The sequence below is a fragment of the Bos indicus genome, chromosome 17 (assembly GCF_029378745.1).
Source record: "Bos indicus isolate NIAB-ARS_2022 breed Sahiwal x Tharparkar chromosome 17, NIAB-ARS_B.indTharparkar_mat_pri_1.0, whole genome shotgun sequence".
In the NCBI taxonomy this organism is placed as follows: Eukaryota; Metazoa; Chordata; class Mammalia; order Artiodactyla; family Bovidae; genus Bos; species Bos indicus.
In genome coordinates, this window is record NC_091776.1 from 62,278,313 (window position 1) to 62,302,288 (window position 23,976).

Sequence of the window (23,976 nt, forward strand, 5' to 3'; positions counted from 1 at the left end):
AGCAGAAATCCTCCACATCTTTTTCAGAAGTCTCTAATGACAGGTTTACCTTTGGAGGCCTTCAGTTACCCAGTTTCACCCTTGTTCTCAAAGCCACTACCAACTAATAGTGTGCTTTCACATGAATCTTGACCTGGCATACGATGTCTGTTGCTATTGCTAAGTCACTTCAGTCGTGTCCAACTCTGTGTGACCCCATAGACAGCAGCCCACCAGGCTCTCCCATCCCTGGGATTCTCCAGGCAAGAACACTGGAGTGGGTTGCCATTTCCTTCTCCAGTGCGTGAAAGTGAAAAGTGAAAGTGAAGTCGCTCAGTCATGTCCGACTCTTAGCGACCCCATGGACTGCAGCCTTCCAGGCTCCTCCATCCATGGAATTTTCCAGGCAAGAGTACTGGAGTGGGGTGCCATTGCCTTCTCCGATACAATGTCTAGAGATTTGATTACCAGCAAATCTTGTGGTCTGGAAATTTACATAACTGAAGGCTTGAATTTGGATTTTGCTCTGAAGTTTGGTTTTGTTCCACCAAAAGTAATTAGCATCAGCTTCTTGAAAGCCTAAACCAGGTTTTACCCTTCTTTTGTTTGCTTTTTTCCCACTCACATAGGAGTGGGCAGTTAGAAGAGGGATTCAGCAACTGTACCATCAAAAACTGATGCTCGGAAACTTTCCCAAGGCTGAGAATACTTAACCTGTAGCAACACAGCACCTGAGAAAGGTTTCAGTTGTGCTCTGTCTAGGAACTAGCAAGAGTATCCAGTTACATTACCATCTTATTTTAGGGTTGGCTCTGGTGAAGTCATTCACTTGGTCAACGTTTCCTGAGAACCTAAGGTGATCTGGGCCCTCAGAGCTGAAAAGGGCATAAACCTATCACTCCATGATGGCAGAATGTAATAAGGGAAAGGATTCTTTCATCAATAATAACTACACAGTGTGGCAAGTTCATGATAGAGATTAACATTGATTTATAAGGCTTCTGTTTCATTAGAGTCACTGAGAAGGAAGTCACATCCTGGGCAATTAAGGATATATCAGTTGTCTTCCCTCTCACTTTTTTTTTTTCACTAAAGGAAAAGGCTCATGAGGTAGTAGAGAATGTAGACTGTCATCCTTGGGCAGAATGCAGTCCAGTTCTAGGGCAAAACTCTCTGATCTCCAGTTCTTCATGGACAAGATGGAGGTCTGATAGGGTAGCTGGGATGATTAAGAATTAATGTAAAGTATATAGCACAGTGTCTTGCACAGAATGGGTAATGTTATGTAATACATGCTTGGTGTTCTCTTTATACACAATTGACTCCCCTCCAAAGCTCTATTTGTTTGGACTATCAGTCGACAATATATTAATTTAAAAATGAAATGAGAAATAAATATAATAAGTGAAGTAGAAAAACAGAAAGAAAAAAGAATAATCAATACTTCCAGCTGAACTCCACGCTGAACAAGATTGCTTAGGTTGCTTCCTTTCCCCCATGCACCCAGACACAGGGTGATCAGACCTCTCTGGATCAAATGTAGCTTCCTCTAAAGCAAACTGGAAGAAACAGGTAATAGGCTCCATAAAGTCCATAAAAGCTATAGTGGTACTTTATCTGAAAACAAACATTTATTTACTTTTTCATTTAAACATTTTTATTTAATGAATAAGGACGTCCCTGGTGGCTCAGATGGTAAAGTGTCTGTGTACAATGTGGGATACCCGGGTTTGATCCCTGGGTTGGGAAGAACCCCTGGAGAAGGAAATGGCGAACCCTCCAGTACCCTTGCCTGGAAAATCCCATGGATGGAAGAGCCTGGTAGGCTACAGTCCATGGGGTCGCAAAGAGTCGGACATTATATTAATGAATATACTTCTAAAAGCAAATTAGGTGAACAAATCATATAAATAACTTTCTTAACATAATATGTAATAGTGAATGAGGTGAAAAAACAAAGATAGCAGTGTGTGTACACACACACACACCTGCATGTGCACACGCACACACAGATAAGATCTTAGGTCAAGCAAAGTAGACACGATACGACATTCCCTGGAAAACAGAGGAAGTCAAATTTGCCATACTAAGAAGAGACATTGATAAGAATAATCCATGAGAAAAGTGTAATTTAAATGAGTTTCATGAAATGTGAAAATGGGAAAAAGTAGTAAAACATTGTCTTTTCGATAACTTTACACATGTACATATAATCAATTACTAAAATAATTTCCTTCTAAACAAGAAAATCCCTCCTCCCACATCTGGACATTTGTGCAGACCATAGAGTCCGAAACAGAGCCTGTGCAACTGTCAGTGCCCACAGCACGTTGCCCAGCTGACCTCCTTCCTACCCAACGTATCGAGAGTTTGCAATGTTAGCACTTCTTCCTAGCACTACTCATTTTCTGCCCCTGGTTCTTCCACTTATCTGACTGCCTCCTCTATTTGAACAGCTTCTTCTTCGGATTCTTCGAGGTCCTCTTGTGAGCACTGTGACATATCCTTTCTAGCCCGAAAACTGGCAGCAATAACTAGAGCTAAAAATATTGCTAAGAGAAAAAGGGGGACTATATACAGTATCTTGTCAAGGCTCTGGCTTTCATCTTTATTTTCACTGTTTCTGTGAAAATTAACAACCTCTGAATCATGACTTTTGCTTTCTTCTTCACTTGGATTATTGTCGATACTGTCCCTTGGTTTACCAGAGGAGCCACTGTCCACACTACCCCCATTTCCAGGAGTTTTGCAGTCGGGGGGAGCATAGCCATCCTCACAATGGCAGTGCCTAAAATTGTTGCAAACTCCTTTCCCGTTACACAGTTCTGTTGTCTCACAGTTGTACCCAAGTGAGGTGTAATCAGTACACAAGTGATTCATGCAGACTTTGTGTGGGGCACAGAGAGTGCCAGTGTGTGCATCTCCATCATCAGGGACATCAGCAGTGCCATAGGCATCCATGCTCCAGCACCAGTCATCTTTGTGAGCGACCTGGATCAGTGTATGATTGGGTTTGAGTTGTGGTATCTCTCTAACATTTGTACATATAAGTTTGCCACAAAATATGTTATCATCTGCACACTTCAGATATGTTAACCTCGGTGAGCTGGTGGTACCACAGTTTCCAAACCGGTCCCCTCTTGTGTTCATTGAAACGTAACACATTTCTGGGGCAGACCTTGCAGGGGACCCGTATATATCCATGCACTGATTGTCAGGGTTCTTACACCGACCTCCAGCACAGTAGTGAATTCTGTCACACATGGTACCATCTAGCTTATAGCTGTCTCTGGGACATTCTCCCGAGGAACCATTACAATACTCTGGGAGGTCACACTCTCCCAGAGCAGCACGGCACATGAATCCCTGGTATCTCAGGCGACATTTATCACAGCAGAGTCCATCACTACATTCTGCATGCTCTCTCAGCTGACATCTGGTGTCACAGCATGGGTGCCTTTCACAGTTAGAACCACAGTCACACTGCTCAGGTCCTTCTACAATGCCATCGCCACAGCGGGAAGCCCTCCGTAAGCGGCCTTTGTGCCCAGGCTTGTTGAACAGGCAGGCCCCCTTGTGTTCCCAGAGGAACCGGTGGAAGAAGTCAGAGCTGCAGTTGCTGAAGCCACTTTCTTTAGTGATGTTTTCACGCATGAGGCAGAAGGGCCGGTCTTTACAGATGCAGGCCGGATGGTCGTGCCGAATACCCAAGTTGTGTCCGAGCTCATGGACCATGAGCGCTGCAAACAGGAGGACATCCTCGTGGTGGAAGGATTCCACGGCTGCCGCAAAATCACTGGAGCAGGCACCACTGAGAAATGCCTGCCCCGTATCCTCTCTAGGATGCTGTCCCACGATCATGTGGGCAACATCATGCTTCACACGATGGAAGAGCTTCTCTTGTCTCCAGCTGTTGAAATTCCTGAGTGCAACTTGCAGGTCCACGGGGACCTCTGTGAGGTCCCCCTCCGTCCAAATCTCCATTCCAGCCAGCACCACCTCTGTGTTTATTCCCCTTGTGAAGCTGTTGGCCAGAGCGATGATGTCCATTACTCTCTGGACTGTCTGATTGACGTCACTGCCCCACATTTGGAACCGCTGGTTGTTGACCACGACAAACATCTCCACGTACTTGGTATGTGACCACAAGTCGGATGGCACCTGCCAGCTGTGAGGCTTGCCGCTCTCTGGTCGCCGGCTGGTGGATGCCACTTGGCTGTCTTTGGACGTGACGCCACAGGAGACTCGAGCTTCGTGGGCCATGGCGTACAACAGGTGTTCAAACCGTTTGGAAGAGTGCACGGGCTCAAGGCCATAGGATTTTCCCTCCTTAATCAGGAGGCCCCTGAGGCCTGAACAGGTGTTGACAGAAACAAAAGAACCTGGGACTCCTTCTATGTAGCCTTCGTAGTGACAGTCCCGCGAGATGAGAGGCATTTCTTGCCCCAGGATGCCATCGTGGTAGCTGAAGACCGGGAAGTTATCCACAAAGTAGTCTGTCTTCAGCGTCAGGTGAATCAGCTGCCTCTGGCCCTGCATAAATAGCACATAGGAGAGCTTTTCCACTTGGTCTTCCCTTCCTTCCACTGTCAGACTCTTGGGAATGACTACTTCATAGGAAGAGTGATATGGTGAGCCCAGGTCACAGTACAGGCTTGGCAGAGAAATCAGTACCAAGAACAACAGGATCCCCAACCTGGCACATGAAAGTCCTGGCACCAGGGCCAGCCTCAAGCCCTTCATGTGAGGAGCCCAAGTTTGAAGCACTCTGATAGCCTCAGACATAGCCAGTTGCCTTTTCCATAGAGAAGGCAGTACAGAGGCAGAGTCTCTCACAGATGCTGCCACTGACATGGCCCTAGTGAATCAGTTGATGATGCAGGGCTTGTGTCCAGCAGCAGCAGCAGCTCTCCCTGACACACAGACCCTCTGTCACAGGTACTCACTTCAGATCTATGCTGGCTGCACGAAGGGTGGCTCTTGCCTGCCTCTCAGAGGTCAGCCTCTGGCTGTGTCCTTTCTAGTCTTTTGGATCTCTCTGTTATGCTTCAAATAGTCTTTTCTCTGTGACTTCCCTCCACACCCTCAACTCCAGTGGTTAAGGTCTTCCTGACGTTAGGAAGAGCTGTAATCATGAAGAGGGACTGCAGACTCTAAAATGCAAGACTGTACCTTGAGAAAGGAAACAAAACCTCCATGCCTTCCTCAACTGTACCACAAGGAACACCCCTCCCCCACTCTCCCATCGTCCGTTGCTCAGCTGACTCCTAATGTTCTAGACCAGGAGGCTTGGACGTCTTCAGGGGGCACGCTCCATTGCCCATTTCCTCTCTCCTAAAGCTCTTGTTCTGTATCACATGGAGATTGTAACTAGATGTAACATGGCATTATAGATGCGATGCACAACAGACCAATCTGTTAGATAAAGCCAGTGTGGTACCTGCCTTGTGCCCCCAGATAGATAAACCCCAGTGTGCTGGTCACCCGTGGGACAAATGACATTCCCTACTTTTAAGAAAACATCATCAGCATTCAGTTTCTCAAGTTGTGTTTCTAACACAGTGTGTATTTATGACACTAAAAGTGTGTATGGGAGATGCCAGCAGAGCAGTCTCCCCGTTGTGCAGTTATCATGGGAACCTTGGTGGTAAGTATCTCCAGACCTATTACCATTCTTGGGCTGGTCTTGGCAGAGCAGTATCTTAAGACCATGCCTGTTGAAGACTAGGAATCCTGAAGTCTCCCCTGTGTTTGTATATGACTTCCATGTGTTCAGTGGCCACTTCTGTTTGTTCCTCCTTATACACTCTCCCAGGTCTAGAAGAGTGCTTGTTCAAGAGTAGACGAACAAGAATTATTGAATGACTAAATAGCTCCCAGGTATGGTTGCTGTGGTGTCTCACTTGCTGTATCTTCTGTGTTTCTACTTGGCTTCGTGCCTGCCCTGAATATCTGTAAATGTCTTCAGAAAAACGCACGAAAACCTTGCTGGCACAGACATGATCTCAAAATGTACTTCTTTCTACGTTTTGCTGTCCAGTTCACTCTCCTAATTTCTTCTGGCCTCATATTTCACTGAGAAAAATATTAACAGAAGCAATCAAAAGGATGCCTCCACATATGAACATTAGCTGAGTCCACCACCTGTATCTAAATGCTCCCCCCACTATCGTGAATAAATTGTCCTTGCTCCCGTCTAAGACCAATCCTTTTACTTGTGTGTGGGGTGTCCTTCCCTTTTAATTTCTCATGGACTTCATTCACTCTTACCTTTCTCCCTTCTCTCTTTTACATCTTGGGCATCTGTTTGTCCGCTGGATCCAGTCTTACTATTTGCTGTAATTTCTCGCCTTTATAAAACCATCCCTCTCAGCCCACAGCACCTTCCAGTCACCATCTAGTTTCTCCTTTTCTGTTTTACAGTGAAATTCTTTGAAACAGTGTAGAGACATTCTGTTCCAGTTTGTACCACTCCTTTCTTTATTTTCTCAAATGTTTTTTATTTTGATCCGAACACAGTCACAAAATATGCATAGAGCATAAATGTGCTTTCAGTGAATTAGTATTAAATGAAAAAGGCAATACCTTTGATCTCACATATCTGAGGTTCCACAAATAGCCAAGTTCATGGAGACAGAACGTAGAATACAGGTTACCCTGGGTAGGGAAGTAGAGGAATGGGGAGTTCTTGCAGACTTTCAGTTTAGGATGATGAAAAATTCTGGAAGTGGGTATTGATGATGGTGGCACAACAACATGAATGAACTTAATACCAGTGAACTGTGCACTTCAAAATGGTTAAGATGGTTAATTTAATATTGTGTGTATTTTACTGAAAAAGAGAGAAATAGCAAGGAAGGGAGGGAGGGTGAGAGAGAGAAACAGCTGTGTTAAGTACAGCCCTGATGAGGTAATCAGTACTTTTAGCTTCTTAGAAGTCACCTGCGTGCCATTGCCAATCTCATGCCCTCCTGCTTCAGAGAGATCATGATCTTGTCTTTTATGATACCTACTTCCTCATCTTCTTTATTATTTTTGCTTCCTAAATGTGTGCATCCTCAAATTATATCATTTTACTTTAGTTGTCTTTTAATAACAGCTTTATTGAGATATAAAGTCACATACCAGAATGCTCATCCTTTAAAGTGTACAATTCAGTGGTTTGTAGTATGATCGAAAAGTTATGCAGTCATCACCACAAGCAATTTTGGAACATTTTCCTCATGCCAAAATAAAACTCCCATGTCCATTAGCAGTCGCTCTCCACTCTCTGCTCCCTGCAGCCCCTGGTCACCACTACTCTCCTTCCTATCTCTATGATTTTGTCTATTCTTGACAATCCATAGCAATGGATTCCTATATTATAGTTGTAGTCCTCTGTGGTTGGCTTATTTCACCTCACATAAAGCTTTCAAAGCCGTATCATAGCAGATACCAATAGTTTATTTCCTTTGGGCAAAATAACATTTTTTTAATATTGATATATCATAGTTTTTGATTCATCAATTATGAACATCATGTGAATGCAGAGTTCCAAAGAATAGCAAGAAGAGATAAGAAAGCCTTCCTCAGCAATCAGTGCAAAGAAATAGAGGAAAACAACAGAATGGGAAACACTAGAGATCTCTTCAAGAAAATTAGAGATACCGAGGGAACATTTCATGCAAAGATGGGCTTGATAAAGAACAGAAATGGTATGGACCTAACAGATGTCAGAAGATATTAAGAAGAGGTGGCAAGAATACGCAGAAGAACTGTACAAAAAGATGTCCCCGACCAAGATAATCACGATGGTGTGATCACTCACCTAGAGCCGGACATCCTGGAATGTGAAGTCAAGTGGGCCTTAGAAAGCATCACTAAGAACAAAGCTAGTAGAGGTGATGGAATTCCAGTTGAGCTATTTGAAATCCTGAAAGATGATGCTGTGAAAGTGCTGCACTCAATATGCCAGCAAATTTGGAAAACTCAGCAGTGGCCACAGGACTGGAAAAGGTCAGTCTTCATTCCAAAGAAAGGCAATGGCAACGAATGCTCAAACTACCACACAATTGCACTCATCTTGCACGCTAGTCAAGTAATGCTCAAAATTCTCCAAGCCAGGCTTCAGCAATACGTGAACCGTGAACTTCCAGATGTTCAAGCTGGTTTTAGAAAAGGCAGAGGAACCAGAGATCAAATTGCCAACATCCGCTGGATCATGGAAAAAGCAAGAGAGTTCCAGAAAAGCATCTATTTCTGCTTTACTGACTATGCCAAAGCCTTTGACTGTGTGGATCACAACATACTGTGGAAAATTCTGAAAGAGATGGGAATACCAGACCACCTGACCTGCCTCTTGAGAAACCTATATGCAAGTCAGGAAGCAACAGTTAGAACTGGACATGGAACAACAGACTGGTTCCGAATAGGAAAAGGAGTACGTCAAGGCTGTATATTGTCACCCCGCTTATTTAACTCATATGCAGAGTACATCATGAGAAACGCTAGGCTTGAAGAAGCACAAGCTGGAATCAAGATTGCCGGGAGAAATATCAATAACCTCAGATATGCAGATGACACCACCCTTATGGCAGAAAGTGAAGAGGAACTCAAAAGCCTCTTGATGAAAGTGAAAGAGGAGAGTGTAAAAGTTGGCTTAAAGCTCAACATTCAGAAAACGAAGATCATGGCATCTGGTCCCATCAGTTCATGAGAAATAGATGGGGAAACAGTGGAAACAGTGTCAGACTTTATTTTGGGGGGGGGCTCCAAAATCACTGCAGATGGTGACTGCAGCCATGAAATTAAAAGACGCTTACTCCTTGGGAGGAAAGTTATGACCAACCTAGACATTACTTTGCCAACAAAGGTCCGTCTAGTCAAGGCTATGGTTTTTCCAGTAGTCATGTGTGGAAGTGAGAGTTGGACTGTGAAGAAAGCTGAGCGCCGAAGAATCGATGCTTTTGAACTGTGGTGCTGGAGAAGACTCTTGAGAGTCCCTTGGACTGCAAGGAGATGCAGCCAGTCCATCCTAAAGGAGATCAGCCCTGGGTGTTCTTTGGAAGGACTGATGCTGAAGCTGAAGCTCCAATACTTTGTCCACCTGATGCGAAGAACTCACTCGTTGGAGAAGACCCTGATGCTGGGAAAGATTGAAGGCGGGAGGAGAAGGGGACGACAGAGGATGAGATGGTTGGATGGCGTCGTCAGCTCAATGGACATGAGTTTGAACAAGCTCCGGGAGTTGGCTGATTGACAAGGAAGCCTGGCGTGCTGCAGTCCATGAGGTTGCAACTTAGCGACTGAGTAACAACAACAACCCCTCACATAATTTGCCCTTTTAAAACAGGGTGTCTTGTTGAGTTGTAAGAGTTCTAAATGTTTCATGGGTACTAGCTGACCTCCGTCAGTATGTAATTTACAAATGTTTTCTCCGATTCTGTGGGCTTTTGCACTTTCTCAATGGTTACCTCTTAGAGTGGAAAATTATCTCATTTTTTTCTTTGGATTTTTTTCATTCTGTTAAAACATTCAGAATATAAAATTTTCCATTTTAACCAATTTTAAGTGTACACGTCAGTGGTACTAAGTAACGTCCCTGGTGTGCTACATTCAGTTCAGTTCAGTCGCTCAGTTGTGTCCGACTCTTTGCGGCCCCGTGAACCGCAGCACGCCAGGTCTCCCTGTCCATCACCAACTCCCGGAGTCCACCCAAACCCATGTCCATTGAGTCGGTGATACCATCCAACCATTTCATCCTCTGTCGTCCCCTTCTCCTGCCCTCAATCTTTCCCAGCATCGGGGTCTTTTCAAATGAGTCAGCTCTTCACATCAGGTGGCCAAAGTATTGGAGTTTCAGCTTCAACATCAGTCCTACCAATGAACACCCAGGACTGATCTCCTTTAGGATGGACTGGTTGGATCTCCTTGCAGTCCAAGGGACTCTCAAGAGTCTTCTGCAGCACCACAGTTCAAAAGCATCAATTCTTACCACTGTCCATCTCCAGGACTCTTTTCGTTATGTAAAAATGAAACTATACTCATTAAAGTATAAATCCCCATTATCTTCTTTCCCTTCGCCCCTAGCAACCTCTATCCTACTTTCTGTCTGTATGATTTTACTACACAAGTACATCATTTAAGTGGAATCTGACAGTATTTGTCTTCTTGCGACAAGCTTATTTCACTTAGCATAATGTCCTCAAGATCCATCCATGTTGTGGCAGTTTGCAGACTTTCCTCTTTTTTATGGGTGAATAATATTCCATTGTATGTACAGCCCACCTTTCGCTTCTCCATTCACCCCTCTGTGGGCACTCAGGTTGCTTCCACATTTTAGCTGTTGTGAATAATGCTGCTCTGAACATTACATGTATGGACATACAAAGCTCTCTTTGGGATCCTGCTTTGCATCCTTCTGGGCTTATACCTAGAAGTGAACTTGCTGGATCACATGGTCATTCTATTTTTAATATCTTTCAGGAGCTACCATACCATTCCACAGCAGCTGTAGCATTTTACCTTCCCACCAGTAGGGCACAAGTGTTCCAGTTTTCTCCACCTCCTCTCCAACATTGTTCTTTTCTGTTTTCTTTTGTTTTTGTAGTGGTCATGCTAATGGATATGAGGTGGCATCTCATTGTAGTTCAGCTTGACATTTCCCTAAGGATGCGTGACATCGAGCATCTTTTCATATGCGAAAGGTCATTTGTGTATCTTCTTTGGAGAAATTTCCATTTGAGTCCTTTGCCCATGTTTTGAATCAGGCTGTGTGGTTTTTTGTTGTTGAGTTTTAGGAGTTTTCGCTATGTATTTTGGATAGTAGTTCCTTATCAGATATATGATTGGCAACTATTTTCTCTCATTCTGTGGGTGGCCTTTTCACTCTGTGAATATATAGTAATTTTGGATGCACAAAATTTAAGTATTTTCCTAAAGTCCATCTTGTCTGTTTTTCTTCGGTTTCTGTGCTTTTGGTGTCATAGCTGAGAAACCTTTGCCAAATCCAGTGCCGTGAAACTTTTGCCTTACGCTTTCTCCTATGAGGTTTATAGGAACACAGGTTTCCTGAATGGGGATTCTCCAGGAGCCTGCCAGACACACAAACTAGTAGTCATGCTATGGGTAGGCTTTTGAGGGAGCTCCAGACCGTTCTGTCCATTCTACCAGGCTGCCTGTTTTCACAGCCGTTGCAGTTGAGACGATGCAGTTGAGCTGTACTTGAGATGACTCGTGGGCACCTGAGGAGACGGCTATGGGAGTTGGGTAGTTAAAAGTTCACACACCTCACTGCTCTCACCAAGATTGAGCTGTTTTGTTGTTGTATGACCTAGACAGTTTCCACACTTGCAAAAAAGTTGACTGTGACTGTTTTTGCCAGTGTTACCACTGCTTTTGTGGAGGAGGGGGCTTCTGTAGACCCTTATTTTGACCTTTTGGAAGTGCTTCCCATTTCCCCTCTTCACTTGATATGAAGCCAGATGAATGCAGTGTTAATGCAAAGCCTCTTTAGTTCCACAGTAGTATTTAAGCTTCCTAGGTGCTTTTGTGTGCCACTGTGATTCATTCCTTTCCGTTGCTGTACTCCTCTGTTTCTCTGTGTGGATCTGTCACAATTTAACGTCCATTGTATTATCTGTGAATACAACGTGGAGTTCTTTTGGAATACTGTGAACTATGCTTCTGTGTCCATTATTATCTAGTCAGAGGATGCAGATGTCAGGGTAGAAAGGTCAAGGGTATTCAGTATATGCTATTTCAAAGTGGCTGCCAGTTTACATTTCTAAAGCAATTGATGAATTTCCACTGTTCCACGGTAATACTTGGAATTTCCTTCTTCTGTAATCAGTCTTGTGAGTGTATAGTGATATCTCTCTACGGCTAGATAAGCTGCATTTCTCTGAATACTAAAGAGATTGGACACCTTCACAAATGGGTTCGGGCCCATCTTTTGCATTTTGACTCCACTGGAATAAGCTTTCACCCCCATGCATCCATCCAAACTGCCAGCTCCGGAATGTCAGTGGATAAACAACTCTCCGTTGTCAAATCAAATGATCAACATGAGGCCCTCAGGCTATGGACCTACCAGCAACTTTTAAAGATAATGGGTGGGTTCTGACTTGCTTTTTAAAAGAATCACTCTGTCTGCTGGGTGGAAAATAGACTACTGTGGGAGCAGAGAGGTCAGGTAAATACTTGTGCATTTGTCTAGGAGACAGTGATGGTGACACAGGCTCCACTCCTTACCAACTCTAGAGTAGAACTCTCCAGCCTCTGTTTCTTCGTATTCACGATGGAGTCTCATATTGTGCACGGGAGGATGAAATTAAGGGTGCGTGTAGAGTACTTAGCACCGTGTCAGTGATGTTACGTGTGCTTGGGGGTATTGCTAGGGGTAGAGCATCTGACTGCACACACTGTCTTGCGTAGAGTTGGTGATGTTACATGTGCTTTGTTCTCTCTTTACACACAGTTGACCCCCCTCCAAAGCTCTGTTTCTTTAGACTGTCAATCAGCAATATATTAACTTAAAAATCAGAAATAAACATAAGTGGAAAAACAGAAAAAAAAAATCAATAATTATTAATTCCAGCTGAACTCCACTCTAGACAAGGTTGTCTCTTGCCTCAGTGCTCTCCTTCCCTCATGCACCACCCCAATGCATCCAAGGTGATCAGATCCCCCTGGAGCAGATGTAGCCCCTTCCAAAAGAGCTGAAAAATAAAGAAGCCCCAAGGACTAGGCACTATGGAGTCTGAAGTGATGCTTCTTAAAATAGCTTTTTATTTAAAATCATTTCCTATTCATGAATAGTAATTGTTGAAGCAAATTAGATTACTGAACAGATAACATTCTTTAAATAATACGTATGAGTGGGATGAATGATCCTGTGATAATCTAAGGTGCAAATAATAGTGTATATCAAACAGTGCAGATGGAAGATAGTATGCTGTGAACAGTAATTTCAGGTCAGAAATTGGCCCAACTAAAAGATGACATTGATAAGTATGATTCATGAGGAGAACTTACATAAAATTGTTTCGTGAAATGGGAAAAAAGCGAAAGTGTAGAATATTTTACATATGAGTTCACATATGAATATATAACCAAATTAATAAAATGAATACTGAAAACCTTGTCATCCTGTTCCTATGTTGTTATGTTTCTATAGACTATCCCTGTCAAAGTTACAGGGTCCATCAGTTGTCACTTCACCTTTGCTTCTGTGAGTGCCTTATTCCCACTCAGTGCTTGAGACATTTGATACTTTTGAATTCTTCCTCCAGTACACTTCTGCCTTTGGTTATCCTTGTCCTTCACCTGCTGCCTCTTATGATAATGGCTGTCCTGGTGGTGAGGCCTCCGGTGGGGGCGCCTCCGGTGGGGGGGGAGCCTCCGGTGGGGGGGGTGCCTCCGGTGGGGGTGGCACCGGTGCGGGTGCCTCCGGTGGGGGCGCCTCCGGTGGGGGGGGCGCCGGTGCGGGTGCCTCCGGTGGGGGTGCCTCCGGTGGCGGTGCCTCCGGTGGGGGGGGCGCCGGTGCGGGTGCCTCCGGTGGGGGTGCCTCCGGTGGCGGTGCCTCCGGTGGGGGTGGCGCCTGTGTGGGTCCCTCTGGTGGGGGTGCCTCTGGTGGGGGTGGTGCCTGTGTGGGTCCCTCTGATGTGGGTGCTTCCGGAGGTGGTGCCCCTGGCGGCGATGGCTCTGGTGGCGGGCCCTGCTCTGGTGGCGGGCCCTGTTCTGGTGGGGGATCCTGCTCTGGTGGGGGGCTCCCTTCTGACCCCTCTTGTATCCCCACTGGGAGGAGCTCCATTATGAATACCTCACTACTGGTTTCCTCTGTAGTCTCATCTGAGATACCCCCTGGGGTCTCTACTGATTCAATTCCAGTCCTGAGGCTAATAAATAGTATTGCAATTATCAAAAGTACTAAAAGTAGTGAAGGGACTATGAAAACAACGTTGCCAATACCTTGAATCTCATAACTGCGTCTCTTTGGAGTTTCACTTTCACCTCCACTTGAAAGCTGAATTGATATCCTAGGAGGACCACTGTCTACACTACCACCTTCTCCTGGATCTTTGCAGTCGGGGGGCGCATAGCCATCCTCACAGTGGCAGTGCCTAAAATTGTTGCAAACTCCTTTCCCGTTACACAGTTCTGTTGTCTCACAGTTGTACCCAAGTGAGGTGTAATCAGTACACAAGTGATTCATGCAGACTTTGTGTGGGGCACAGAGAGTGCCAGTGTGTGCATCTCCATCATCAGGGACATCAGCAGTGCCATAGGCATCCATGCTCCAGCACCAGTCATCTTTGTGAGCGACCTGGATCAGTGTATGATTGGGTTTGAGTTGTGGTATCTCTCTAACATTTGTACATATAAGTTTGCCACAAAATATGTTATCATCTGCACACTTCAGATATGTTAACCTCGGTGAGCTGGTGGTACCACAGTTTCCAAACCGGTCCCCTCTTGTGTTCATTGAAACGTAACACATTTCTGGGGCAGACCTTGCAGGGGACCCGTATATATCCATGCACTGATTGTCAGGGTTCTTACACCGACCTCCAGCACAGTAGTGAATTCTGTCACACATGGTACCATCTAGCTTATAGCTGTCTCTGGGACATTCTCCCGAGGAACCATTACAATACTCTGGGAGGTCACACTCTCCCAGAGCAGCACGGCACATGAATCCCTGGTATCTCAGGCGACATTTATCACAGCAGAGTCCATCACTACATTCTGCATGCTCTCTCAGCTGACATCTGGTGTCACAGCATGGGTGCCTTTCACAGTTAGAACCACAGTCACACTGCTCAGGTCCTTCTACAATGCCATCGCCACAGTGGGAAGCCCTCCGTAAGCGGCCTTTGTGCCCAGGCTTGTTGAACAGGCAGGCCCCCTTGTGTTCCCAGAGGAACCGGTGGAAGAAGTCAGAGCTGCAGTTGCTGAAGCCACTTTCTTTAGTGATGTTTTCACGCATGAGGCAGAAGGGCCGGTCTTTACAGATGCAGGCCGGATGGTCGTGCCGAATACCCAAGTTGTGTCCGAGCTCATGGACCATGAGCGCTGCAAACAGGAGGACATCCTCGTGGTGGAAGGATTCCACGGCTGCCGCAAAATCACTGGAGCAGGCACCACTGAGAAATGCCTGCCCCGTATCCTCTCTAGGATGCTGTCCCACGATCATGTGGGCAACATCATGCTTCACACGATGGAAGAGCTTCTCTTGTCTCCAGCTGTTGAAATTCCTGAGTGCAACTTGCAGGTCCACGGGGACCTCTGTGAGGTCCCCCTCCGTCCAAATCTCCATTCCAGCCAGCACCACCTCTGTGTTTATTCCCCTTGTGAAGCTGTTGGCCAGAGCGATGATGTCCATTACTCTCTGGACTGTCTGATTGACGTCACTGCCCCACATTTGGAACCGCTGGTTGTTGACCACGACAAACATCTCCACGTACTTGGTATGTGACCACAAGTCGGATGGCACCTGCCAGCTGTGAGGCTTGCCGCTCTCTGGTCGCCGGCTGGTGGACGCCACTTGGCTGTCTTTGGACGTGACGCCACAGGAGACTCGAGCTTCGTGGGCCATGGCGTACAACAGGTGTTCAAACCGTTTGGAAGAGTGCACGGGCTCAAGGCCATAGGATTTTCCCTCCTTAATCAGGAGGCCCCTGAGGCCTGAACAGGTGTTGACAGAAACAAAAGAACCTGGGACTCCTTCTATGTAGCCTTCGTAGTGACAGTCCCGCGAGATGAGAGGCATTTCTTGCCCCAGGATGCCATCGTGGTAGCTGAAGACCGGGAAGTTATCCACAAAGTAGTCTGTCTTCAGCGTCAGGTGAATCAGCTGCCTCTGGCCCTGCATAAATAGCACATAGGAGAGCTTTTCCACTTGGTCTTCCCTTCCTTCCACTGTCAGACTCTTGGGAATGACTAGTTCATAGGAAGAGTGATGTGGTGAGCCCAGGTCACAGTACAGGCTTGGCAGAGAAATCAGTACCAAGAACAACAGGATCCCCAACCTGGCACATGAAAGTCCTGGCACCAGGGCCAGCCTCAAGCCCTTCATGTGAGGAGCCCAAGTTTGAAGCATTCTGATAGCCTCAGACATAGCCAGTTGCCTTTTCCATAGAGAAGGCAGTACAGAGGCAGAGTCTCTCACAGACGCTGCCACTGACATGGCCCTAGTGAATCAGTTGATGATGCAGGGCTTGTGTCCAGCAGCAGCAGCAGCTCTCCCTGACACACAGACCCTCTGCCACAGGTACTCACTTCAGATCTATTCTGGCTGCATGCAGGGCGGCTCTTGCCTGCCTCTCAGAGGTCAGCCTCTGGCTGTGTCCTTTCTAGTCTTTTGGATCTCTCTGTTATGCTTCAAATAGTCTTTTCTCTGTGACTTCCCTCCACACCCTCAACTCCAGTGGTTAAGGTCTTCCTGACGTTAGGAAGAGCTGTAATCATGAAGAGGGACTGCAGACTCTAAAATGCAAGACTGTACCTTGAGAAAGGAAACAAAACCTCCATATCTTCTTGAGTTGGACCGCATGGAACACCCCTCCCCCACTCTCCCATCGTCCGTTGCTCAGCTGACTCCTAATGTTCTAGACCAGGAGGCTTGGACGTCTTCAGTGGGCACGCTCCATTGCCCGTTTCCTCTCTCCTAAAGCTCTTGTTCTGTATCACATGGAGATTGTAACTAGATGTAACATGGCATTATAGATGCGATGCACAACAGACCAATCTGTTAGATAAAGCCAGTGTGGTACCTGCCTTGTGCCCCCAGATAGATAAACCCCAGTGTGCTGGTCACCCGTGGGACAAATGACATTCCCTACTTTTAAGAAAACATCATCAGCATTCAGTTTCTCAAGTTGTGTTTCTAACACAGTGTGTATTTATGACACTAAAAGTGTGTATGGGAGATGCCAGCAGAGCAGTCTCCCCGTTGTGCAGTTATCATGGGAACCTTGGTGGTAAGTATCTCCAGACCTATTACCATTCTTGGGCTGGTCTTGGCAGAGCAGTATCTTAAGACCATGCCTGTTGAAGACTAGGAATCCTGAAGTCTCCCCTGTGTTTGTATATGACTTCCATGTGTTCAGTGGCCACTTCTGTTTGTTCCTCGTTATACACTCTCCCAGGTCTAGAAGAGTGCTTGTTCAAGAGTAGACGAACAAGAATTATTGAATGACTATATAGCTCCCAGGTATGGTTGCTGTGGTGTCTCACTTGCTGTATCTTCTGTGTTTCTACTCGGCTTCGTGCCTGCCCTGAATATCTGTAAATGTCTTCAGAAAAACGCACGAAAACCTTGCTGGCACAGACATGATCTCAAAATGTACTTCTTTCTACGTTTTGCTGTCCAGTTCACTCTCCTAATTTCTTCTGGCCTCATATTTCACTGAGAAAAATATTAATAGAAGCAATCAAAAGGATGCCTCCACATATAAACACTAGCTGAGTCCACCACCTGTATCTAAATGCTCCCCCCACTATCGTGAATAAATTGTCCTTGCTCCCGTCTAAGACCAATCCTTTTACTTGTGTGTGAGGTATCCTTCCCTTTTAATTTCTCATGGACTTCATTCATTCTTACCTTTCTCCCTTCTCTCTTTTACATCTTGGGCATCTGTTTGTCTGCTGGATGCAGTCTTACTATTTGCTGTAATTTCTCACCTTTATAAAAACCATCCCTCTCAGCCCACAGCACCTTCCAGTCACCATCTAGTTTCTCCTTTTCTGTTTTACAGTGAAATTCTTTGAAACAGTGTAGAGACATTCTGTTCCAGTTTGTACCACTCCTTTCTTTATTTTCTCAAATGTTTTTTATTTTGATCCTAACACAGTCACAAAATATGCATAGAGCATAAATGTGCTTTTCAGTGAATTAGTATTAAATAAAATGAGAAAGGCAGTACCTTTGATCTCACATATCTGAGGTTCCACAAATAGCCAAGGTCATGGAGACAGAACGTAGAATACAGGTTACCCTGGGTAGGGAAGTAGAGGAATGGGGAGTTCTTGCAGACTTTCAGTTTAGGATGATGAAAAATTCTGGAAGTGGGTATTGACGATGGTGGCACAACAACATGAATGAACTTAATACCAGTGAACTGTGCACTTCAAAATGGTTAAGATGGTTAATTTAATATTGTGTGTATTTTACTGAAAAAGAGAAATAGCAAGGAAGGGAGGGAGGGTGAGAGAGAGAAACAGCTGTGTTAAGTACAGCCCTGATGAGGTAATCAGTACTTTTAGCTTCTTAGAAGTCACCTGCGTGCCATTGCCAATCTCATGCCCTCCTGCTTCAGAGAGATCATGATCTTGTCTTTTATGATACCTACTTCCTCATCTTCTTTATTATTTTTGCTTCCTAAATGTGTGCATCCTCAAATTATATCATTTTACTTTAGTTGTCTTTTAATAACAGCTTTATTGAGATATAAAGTTACATACCAGAATGCTCATCCTTTAAAGTGTACAATTCAGTGGTTTGTAGTATGATCGAAAAGTTATGCAGTCATCACCACAAGCAATTTTGGAAGATTTTCCTCATGCCAAAATAAAACTCCCATGTCCATTAGCAGTCGCTCTCCACTCTCTGCTCCCTGCAGCCCCTGGTCACCACTACTCTCCTTCCTATCTCTATGATTTTGTCTATTCTTGACAATCCATAGCAATGGATTCCTATATTATAGTTGTAGTCCTCTGTGGTTGGCTTATTTCACCTCACATAAAGTTTTCAAAGCCGTATCATAGCAGATACCAATAGTTTATTTCCTTTGGGCAAAATAACATTTTTTTAATATTGATATATCATAGTTTTTGATTCATCAATTATGAACATCATGTGAATGCAGAGTTCCAAAGAATAGCAAGAAGAGATAAGAAAGCCTTCCTCAGCAATCAGTGCAAAGAAATAGAGGAAAACAACAGAATGGGAAACACTAGAGATCTCTTCAAGAAAATTAGAGATACCGAGGGAACATTTCATGCAAAGATGGGCTTGATAAAGAACAGAAATGGTATGGACCTAACAGAAGTCAGAAGATATTAAGAAGAGGTGGCAAGAATACACAGAAGAACTGTACAAAAAGATCTCCCCGACCAAGATAATGACGATGGTGTGATCACTCACCTAGAGCCAGACATCCTGGAATGTGAAGTCAAGTGGGCCTTAGAAAGCATCACTAAGAACAAAGCTAGTAGAGGTGATGGAATTCCAGTTGAGCTATTTGAAATCCTGAAAGATGATGCTGTGAAAGTGCTGCACTCAATATGCCAGCAAATTTGGAAAACTCAGCAGTGGCCACAGGACTGGAAAAGGTCAGTCTTCATTCCAAAGAAAGGCAATGGCAACGAATGCTCAAACTACCACACAATTGCACTCATCTCACAAGCTAGTCAAGTAATGCTCAAAATTCTCCAAGCCAGGCTTCAGCAATACGTGAACCGTGAACTTCCAGATGTTCAAGCTGGTTTTAGAAAAGGCAGAGGAACCAGAGATCAAATTGCCAACATCCGCTGGATCATGGAAAAAGCAAGAGAGTTCCAGAAAAGCATCTATTTCTGCTTTACTGACTATGCCAAAGCCTTTGACTGTGTGGATCACAACATACTGTGGAAAATTCTGAAAGAGATGGGAATACCAGACCACCTGACCTGCCTCTTGAGAAACCTATATGCAAGTCAGGAAGCAACAGTTAGAACTGGACATGGAACAACAGACTGGTTCCAAATAGGAAAAGGAGTACGTCAAAGCTGTATATTGTCACCCCGCTTATTTAACTCATATGCAGAGTACATCATGAGAAACGCTAGGCTTGAAGAAGCACAAGCTGGAATCAAGATTGCTGGAAGAAATATCAATAACCTCAGATATGCAGATGACACCACCCTTATGGCAGAAAGTGAAGAGGAACTCAAAAGCCTCTTGATGAAAGTGAAAGAGGAGAGTGTAAAAGTTGGCTTAAAGCTCAACATTCAGAAAACGAAGATCATGGCATCTGGTCCCATCATTTCATGAGAAATAGATGGGGAAACAGTGGAAACAGTGTCAGACTTTATTTTGGGGGGGCTTCAAAATCACTGCAGATGGTGTGTGCAGCCATGAAATTAAAAGACGCTTACTCCTTGGAAGGAAAGTTATGACCAACCTAGACATTACTTTGCCAACAAAGGTCCGTCTAGTCAAGGCTATGGTTTTTCCAGTAGTCATGTGTGGAAGTGAGAGTTGGACTGTGAAGAAAGCTGAGCGCCGAAGAATCGATGCTTTTGAACTGTGGTGCTGGAGAAGACTCTTGAGAGTCCCTTGGACTGCAAGGAGATGCAGCCAGTCCATCCTAAAGGAGATCAGCCCTGGGTGTTCTTTGGAAGGACTGATGCTGAAGCTGAAGCTCCAATACTTTGTCCACCTGATGCGAAGAACTCACTCGTTGGAGAAGACCCTGATGCTGGGAAAGATTGAAGGCGGGAGGAGAAGGGGACGACAGAGGATGAGATGGTTGGATGGCGTCGTCAGCTCAATGGACATGAGTTTGAACAAGCTCCGGGAGTTGGCTGATTGACAAGGAAGCCTGGCGTGCTGCAGTCCATGAGGTTGCAACTTAGCGACTGAGTAACAACAACAACCCCTCACATAATTTGCCCTTTTAAAACAGGGTGTCTTGTTGAGTTGTAAGAGTTCTAAATGTTTCATGGGTACTAGCTGACCTCCGTCAGTATGTAATTTACAAATGTTTTCTCCGATTCTGTGGGCTTTTGCACTTTCTCAATGGTTACCTCTTAGAGTGGAAAATTATCTCATTTTTTTCTTTGGATTTTTTTCATTCTGTTAAAACATTCAGAATATAAAATTTTCCATTTTAACCAATTTTAAGTGTACACGTCAGTGGTACTAAGTAACGTCCCTGGTGTGCTACATTCAGTTCAGTTCAGTCGCTCAGTTGTGTCCGACTCTTTGCGGCCCCGTGAACCGCAGCACGCCAGGTCTCCCTGTCCATCACCAACTCCCGGAGTCCACCCAAACCCATGTCCATTGAGTCGGTGATACCATCCAACCATTTCATCCTCTGTCGTCCCCTTCTCCTGCCCTCAATCTTTCCCAGCATCGGGGTCTTTTCAAATGAGTCAGCTCTTCACATCAGGTGGCCAAAGTATTGGAGTTTCAGCTTCAACATCAGTCCTACCAATGAACACCCAGGACTGATCTCCTTTAGGATGGACTGGTTGGATCTCCTTGCAGTCCAAGGGACTCTCAAGAGTCTTCTGCAGCACCACAGTTCAAAAGCATCAATTCTTACCACTGTCCATCTCCAGGACTCTTTTCGTTATGTAAAAATGAAACTATACTCATTAAAGTATAAATCCCCATTATCTTCTTTCCCTTCGCCCCTAGCAACCTCTATCCTACTTTCTGTCTGTATGATTTTACTACACAAGTACATCATTTAAGTGGAATCTGACAGTATTTGTCTTCTTGCGACAAGCTTATTTCACTTAGCATAATGTCCTCAAGATCCATCCATGTTGTGGCAGTTTGCAGACTTTCCTCTTTTTTATGGGTGAATAATATTCCATTGTATGTACAGCCCACCTTTCGCTTCTCCATTCACCCCTCTGTGGGCACTCAGGTTGCTTCCACATTTTAGCTGTTGTGAATAATGCTGCTCTGAACATTACATGTATGGACATACAAAGCTCTCTTTGGGATCCTGCTTTGCATCCTTCTGGGCTTATACCTAGAAGTGAACTTGCTGGATCACATGGTCATTCTATTTTTAATATCTTTCAGGAGCTACCATACCATTCCACAGCAGCTGTAGCATTTTACCTTCCCACCAGTAGGGCACAAGTGTTCCAGTTTTCTCCACCTCCTCTCCAACATTGTTCTTTTCTGTTTTCTTTTGTTTTTGTAGTGGTCATGCTAATGGATATGAGGTGACATCTCATTGTAGTTCAGCTTGACATTTCCCTAAGGATGCGTGACATCGAGCATCTTTTCATATGCGAAAGGTCATTTGTGTATCTTCTTTGGAGAAATTTCCATTTGAGTCCTTTGCCCATGTTTTGAATCAGGCTGTGTGGTTTTTTGTTGTTGAGTTTTAGGAGTTTTCGCTATGTATTTTGGATAGTAGTTCCTTATCAGATATATGATTGGCAACTATTTTCTCTCATTCTGTGGGTGGCCTTTTCACTCTGTGAATATATAGTAATTTTGGATGCACAAAATTTAAGTATTTTCCTAAAGTCCATCTTGTCTGTTTTTCTTCGGTTTCTGTGCTTTTGGTGTCATAGCTGAGAAACCTTTGCCAAATCCAGTGCCGTGAAACTTTTGCCTTACGCTTTCTCCTATGAGGTTTATAGGAACACAGGTTTCCTGAATGGGGATTCTCCAGGAGCCTGCCAGACACACAAACTAGTAGTCATGCTATGGGTAGGCTTTTGAGGGAGCTCCAGACCGTTCTGTCCATTCTACCAGGCTGCCTGTTTTCACAGCCGTTGCAGTTGAGACGATGCAGTTGAGCTGTACTTGAGATGACTCGTGGGCACCTGAGGAGACGGCTATGGGAGTTGCGTAGTTAAAAGTTCACACACCTCACTGCTCTCACCAAGATTGAGCTGTTTTGTTGTTGTATGACCTAGACAGTTTCCACACTTGCAAAAAAGTTGACTGTGACTGTTTTTGCCAGTGTTACCACTGCTTTTGTGGAGGAGGGGGCTTCTGTAGACCCTTATTTTGACCTTTTGGAAGTGCTTCCCATTTCCCCTCTTCACTTGATATGAAGCCAGATGAATGCAGTGTTAATGCAAAGCCTCTTTAGTTCCACAGTAGTATTTAAGCTTCCTAGGTGCTTTTGTGTGCCACTGTGATTCATTCCTTTCCGTTGCTGTACTCCTCTGTTTCTCTATGTGGATCTGTCACAATTTAACGTCCATTGTATTATCTGTGAATACAACGTGGAGTTCTTTTGGAATACTGTGAACTATGCTTCTGTGTCCATTATTATCTAGTCAGAGGATGCAGATGTCAGGGTAGAAAGGTCAAGGGTATTCAGTATATGCTATTTCAAAGTGGCTGCCAGTTTACATTTCTAAAGCAATTGATGAGAGTTTCCACTGTTCCGTGGTAATACTTGGAATTTCCTTCTTCTGTAATCAGTCTTGTGAGTGTATAGTGATATCTCTCTACGGCTAGATAAGCTGCATTTCTCTGAATACTAAAGAGATTGGACACCTTCACAAATGGGTTCGGGCCCATCTTTTGCATTTTGACTCCACTGGAATAAGCTTTCACCCCCATGCATCCATCCAAACTGCCAGCTCCGGAATGTCAGTGGATAAACAACTCTCCGTTGTCAAATCAAATGATCAACATGGGGCCCTCAGGCTATGGACCTACCAGCAACTTTTAAAGATAATGGGTGGGTTCTGACTTGCTTTTTAAAAGAATCACTCTGTCTGCTGGGTAGAAAATATACTACTGTGGGAGCAGAGAAGTCAGGTAAATACCTGTGCATTTGTCTAGGAGAGAGTGATGGTGACACAGGCTCCACTCCTTACCAACTCTAGAGCAGAACTCTCCAGCCTCTGTTTCTTCGTATTCACGATGGAGTCTCATATTGTGCACGGGAGCATGAAATTAAGGGTGCGTGTAGAGTACTTAGCACCATGTCAGTGATGTTACGTGTGCTTGGGGGTATTGCTAGGGGTAGAGCATCTGACTGCACACACTGTCTTGCGTAGAGTTGGTGATGTTACATGTGTTTTGTGCTCTCTTTACACACAGTTGACCCCCCTCCAAAGCTCTGTTTCTTTAGACTGTCAATCAGCAATATATTAACTTAAAAATCAGAAATAAACATAAGTGGAAAAACAGAAAAAAAAGCAATAATTATTAATTCCAGCTGAACTCCACTCTAGACAAGGTTGTCTCTTGCCTAAGTGCTCTCCTTTCCTCATGCACCACCCTCATGCATCCAAGGTGATCAGATCCCCCTGGAGCAGATG

The 23,976-nt window shown here is 44.7% G+C and overlaps 2 protein-coding genes across 2 annotated transcripts; both read right to left on the bottom strand.

The window, feature by feature from the left end:
* Positions 1-1,321: 1,321 nt before the first annotated feature.
* Positions 1,322-5,224, bottom strand: LOC139176822 (disintegrin and metalloproteinase domain-containing protein 1a-like). Its single transcript, XM_070770169.1, has one exon. It carries the CDS (start codon positions 4,831-4,833, stop codon positions 2,407-2,409), a length of 2,427 nt encoding a protein of 808 aa, XP_070626270.1. The 5' UTR covers positions 4,834-5,224; the 3' UTR covers positions 1,322-2,406.
* A 1,114-nt stretch (positions 5,225-6,338) lies between these two features.
* Positions 6,339-23,904, bottom strand: LOC109565605 (disintegrin and metalloproteinase domain-containing protein 1a-like). Its single transcript, XM_070770165.1, has one exon. It carries the CDS (start codon positions 16,145-16,147, stop codon positions 13,295-13,297), a length of 2,853 nt encoding a protein of 950 aa, XP_070626266.1. The 5' UTR covers positions 16,148-23,904; the 3' UTR covers positions 6,339-13,294.
* Positions 23,905-23,976: the final 72 nt, after the last annotated feature.